Genomic DNA, 3,627 nt, shown 5'->3' with positions numbered 1-3,627 from the left:
CTCTCTCTCTCTCTCTCTCTCTCTCTCAACCATACTCTATTGCATCTCACCCTCTTATAGTATTTGTGTGTATGTGTGTGTATATGTATGTAATGTCTTTCCCTCTCTTTTTCTCTCTCCTTCAACAGTGCTTCGTTGAAGTGGCTCTGCCCGTGGAGCCGTGACTTCATCCCTCGGGTGTCAGCGAGGATGCTGTGGGTTACCTTGCTGAGCACCATAGCTTTAGGATGGACCACCCCAATCCCACTGCTCGAGGACTCGGAGGAGATCGACGAGCCCTGCTTTGAGCCCTGCTACTGTGAAGTCAAGGAGGGCATTTTCCATGTTCACTGCGACAGCAAGGGATTTACAAATGTTAGTCAGATCTCCCAGATATGGAGCCGGCCCTTCAAGCTCAACTTGCAGAGGAACTCCATGCGGAAGCTGTACTTTAACAGTTTCCTCCACCTCAACAATGCCATATCCATTAACTTGGGGAATAATGCATTGCAGGACATTCACGCGGGAGCCTTCAATGGCCTGGGGATCCTCAAACGGCTGTTCCTGCATGAGAACAAGCTAGAGGTTTTCCGCAATGACACTTTTCTGGGTCTGGAGAGCCTAGAGTACCTCCAGGCGGACTACAACGTGATCAAGCGGATCGAGAGTGGTGCATTCAGGCACCTCCACAAACTGAGAGTGCTCATACTCAATGACAATCTGATCCCTGTGCTCCCCAGCTATCTGTTCCGGTCCGTGTCACTCACGCACCTGGACCTGAGGGGAAACAGACTAAAGATGTTGCCGTACAAGGGCATGCTGGAGTATGTCGGCCGGAGCCTGATGGAGATTCAACTGGAGGAGAATCCATGGAACTGTGCGTGTGATATTGTTCAGCTGAAAACCTGGCTGGAGAGAATCCCTTATACTGCACTCGTGGGAGAGATCACATGTGAATACCCCTTCCACTTCCATGGGAAAGACTTGCGCGAGATCAAACGCAGCGAGCTCTGTCCACAGCTCTCTGACGTGGAGATTGAGGCAAAGCTGGGAATCCCCAGAGTTCCGTTCAACAATGAGAACACATGGCCCACCAAACCTTCCTCTATGCTTTCCTCCGTTCACAACACAGCTTCATCGGTGGAGTACAAAGAGAGGCATGTCAAGCCCACCAAGCGGCCTCGGCCCACCAAGAATGCACCGACCCCTCGTAGTATGTACCCAGGCATTAACCAGCCCCCGGTAGCTGGCTACCAAACCAGGCCTCCCATCCCCATCATTTGCCCTGCTGGATGTACCTGCAACCTTCACATTAACGACCTGGGGCTCTCAGTTAACTGTAAAGAGAAGGGCTTTCACAATATCTCTGAGCTCTTGCCACGGCCTCTCAATGCTAAAAAGCTATATCTCAGTGGGAACCTAATACAGAAAATCTACCGTTCGGATTTCTGGAATTTTTCCAGCTTGGATTTACTCAATTTAGGGAATAATCGAATATCCTATGTTCAGGAGGGCGCTTTCATCAACCTGCCCAACTTGAAAAGTTTATTCCTGAATGGAAATGATATTGAGAAACTGACCCCAGGGATGTTCAGGGGGCTTCAGATGCTAAGTTATCTCTACTTTGAGTATAACGTCATACGTGAGATCCAGCCCGCCTCTTTCTCCCTCATGCCAAACCTCCAGCTGGTTTTCCTCAATGACAACCTGCTTCGCACCTTGCCCACTGATGTCTTCGCAGGCACCAGCCTGGCCCGCCTCAATCTGCGTAACAACTACTTCCTTTCCCTGAGTGTGCGTGGTGTCCTTGAGCACCTGGACTCTCTAGTCCAAATTGACCTGCACCAGAACCCCTGGGACTGCACCTGTGACATCATCCCCCTCAAGCAGTGGCTGGAGAAGCTCTCGTCTGTCATCGTTGTGGGCGACGTAATCTGCAAGACGCCCGATTTTGCCTATGGCATGGACCTGCGCTCATTGGAGGTCGAGGTCGTCTGCCCTGAACTGAGGTACTCCTCAGGCCCCTCCCCGGCTCTGCCTGGTGGTGACGACCTTACCACGGGGAGCTCTGACCTGGGGGAGGCCCGTGGGAGGGGAGCTGTGCCACTCTCTGTTCTCATCCTTAGCCTCCTTATCCTCTTCATCTCTGCTGTTTTTGTTGCTGCTGGGCTTTTTGCCTTCGTCCTCAGGCGCAGGAAGAAGATGCCTTTCCGGAAGCGCTCTGAGGTAGACCTGGCGGGAATCCAGATGCAGTGCCGGATATTCGAGGACCCGCCGAGGCAAAGCACTGCTGGGAACACCGGCACGCCAGAGAAACCAACGCCCAGTGTTCACACACACACCCACACCGGCCACGCGCATACACACAGCCATGTGTATGATTACATCCCCCACCCAGTGACTCAGATGTGTAACAATCCCATCTATAAGCCCAGAGAGGGAGAGATAGCGGGGGAGTCGGGAGGGCAGTTTTCAGAGAAGGAAGACAATAGAGGTAACTGCAGCAGTAACTACAGAACCTTGTTAGAAAAAGAAAGAGAGTGGACACTGGCCGTGTCCAACTCTCAACTCAACACCATCGTCACTGTCAACCACACCACCGCCGATCTTGCAGGATTTCACGAGAACGGCGGGCTCTGCCCCACCGTGATTGATAGCCAGAGGCCCACGCCAACCGTTGGCTTCGTAGACTGCCTGTATGGGACCGTGCCAAAACTAAAGGACATGCACGTGGCGCACGCACATCCACCAGGCATGCATTTCCCAGACCTGCAGCAGGACGCGCGGCTGAAGGAGACGTTGCTTTTCACAGCGGGGAAAGGCTGCTACCCCGACCCCACCCAAAGCGATTACCTCGAGTTAAGGGCCAAACTCCAAACGAAGCCGGATTACCTCGAAGTCCTGGAGAAATCATATCGGTTTTAACAACTTAAACCCACGGAGAATAACACACAAAACAACACTCACCTTTTTACCATAATTCAAAGCAAAAACAAAAATACCAGTATTGGAAACATACAAAAATTAAAAAAGCAGCATGATATAAAATGAAATATTATATTACAACGTTTCCCCCCAAATAATCGCTTTGGAGGAGAGGCCATTCTCAGATATTTCAATGAAGTGCCTTTTACAGAGTAGCCAGCAGTGTTAACAGCCGTTATTTTTATACTTAATAGATGTGTCTATATGCCCAGGAGGGAGCGGGAGACAGAAGAAAGGGGCGCCGGGCTATTAAAAAACATCCGAAATGATATTCCGTTGTTCGAGCTCCTTTTTACACGCTCTGACGGTGGAGTTACCGTGACACACGGGAGCTGGACGTCTCCCCAGACACGGTGCTCGAGTTTGTCTCTTTTATCTTTCACCTGGATGTACAAATACCCGGAAGCCGTGCACATACAGTTTGTAGGAAATGATTAAAAGAGAAAATCTATATATATATATATAAATATATATTAAAAATGAATTGCAGTTTGCTGCATGCACTCGCTCCCATGCAGGGGCGAGGGATTTGCTCAGAACTATCACTTCACGTTATAGAGATACTGCAACGCATTTACAGTTCAGTGTTCTATTTAATTTTATATCTTATTAATATGGTTATTACTATTAATGAGGACTACTGTCTATATCAGGGTGCTTCTC

General features: G+C 49.9%; 1 protein-coding gene across 1 annotated transcript; it reads left to right on the top strand.

Annotated features, from left to right (window-relative positions):
* The first annotated feature begins 174 nt into the window (after nt 1-174).
* slitrk3a (SLIT and NTRK-like family, member 3a) lies at nt 175-3,374 on the top strand. The gene has a single exon (XM_080771714.1). The coding sequence runs from the start codon at nt 190-192 to the stop codon at nt 2,902-2,904; it is 2,715 nt and encodes a 904-aa protein (XP_080627840.1). The 5' UTR covers nt 175-189; the 3' UTR covers nt 2,905-3,374.
* Nucleotides 3,375-3,627: the final 253 nt, after the last annotated feature.

Source organism: Protomyctophum bolini (assembly GCF_963924005.1).
Source record: "Protomyctophum bolini genome assembly, chromosome: 9".
Classification (NCBI taxonomy): domain Eukaryota; kingdom Metazoa; phylum Chordata; class Actinopteri; order Myctophiformes; family Myctophidae; genus Protomyctophum; species Protomyctophum bolini.
This window is presented reverse-complemented; position numbering and strand designations above follow the sequence as displayed.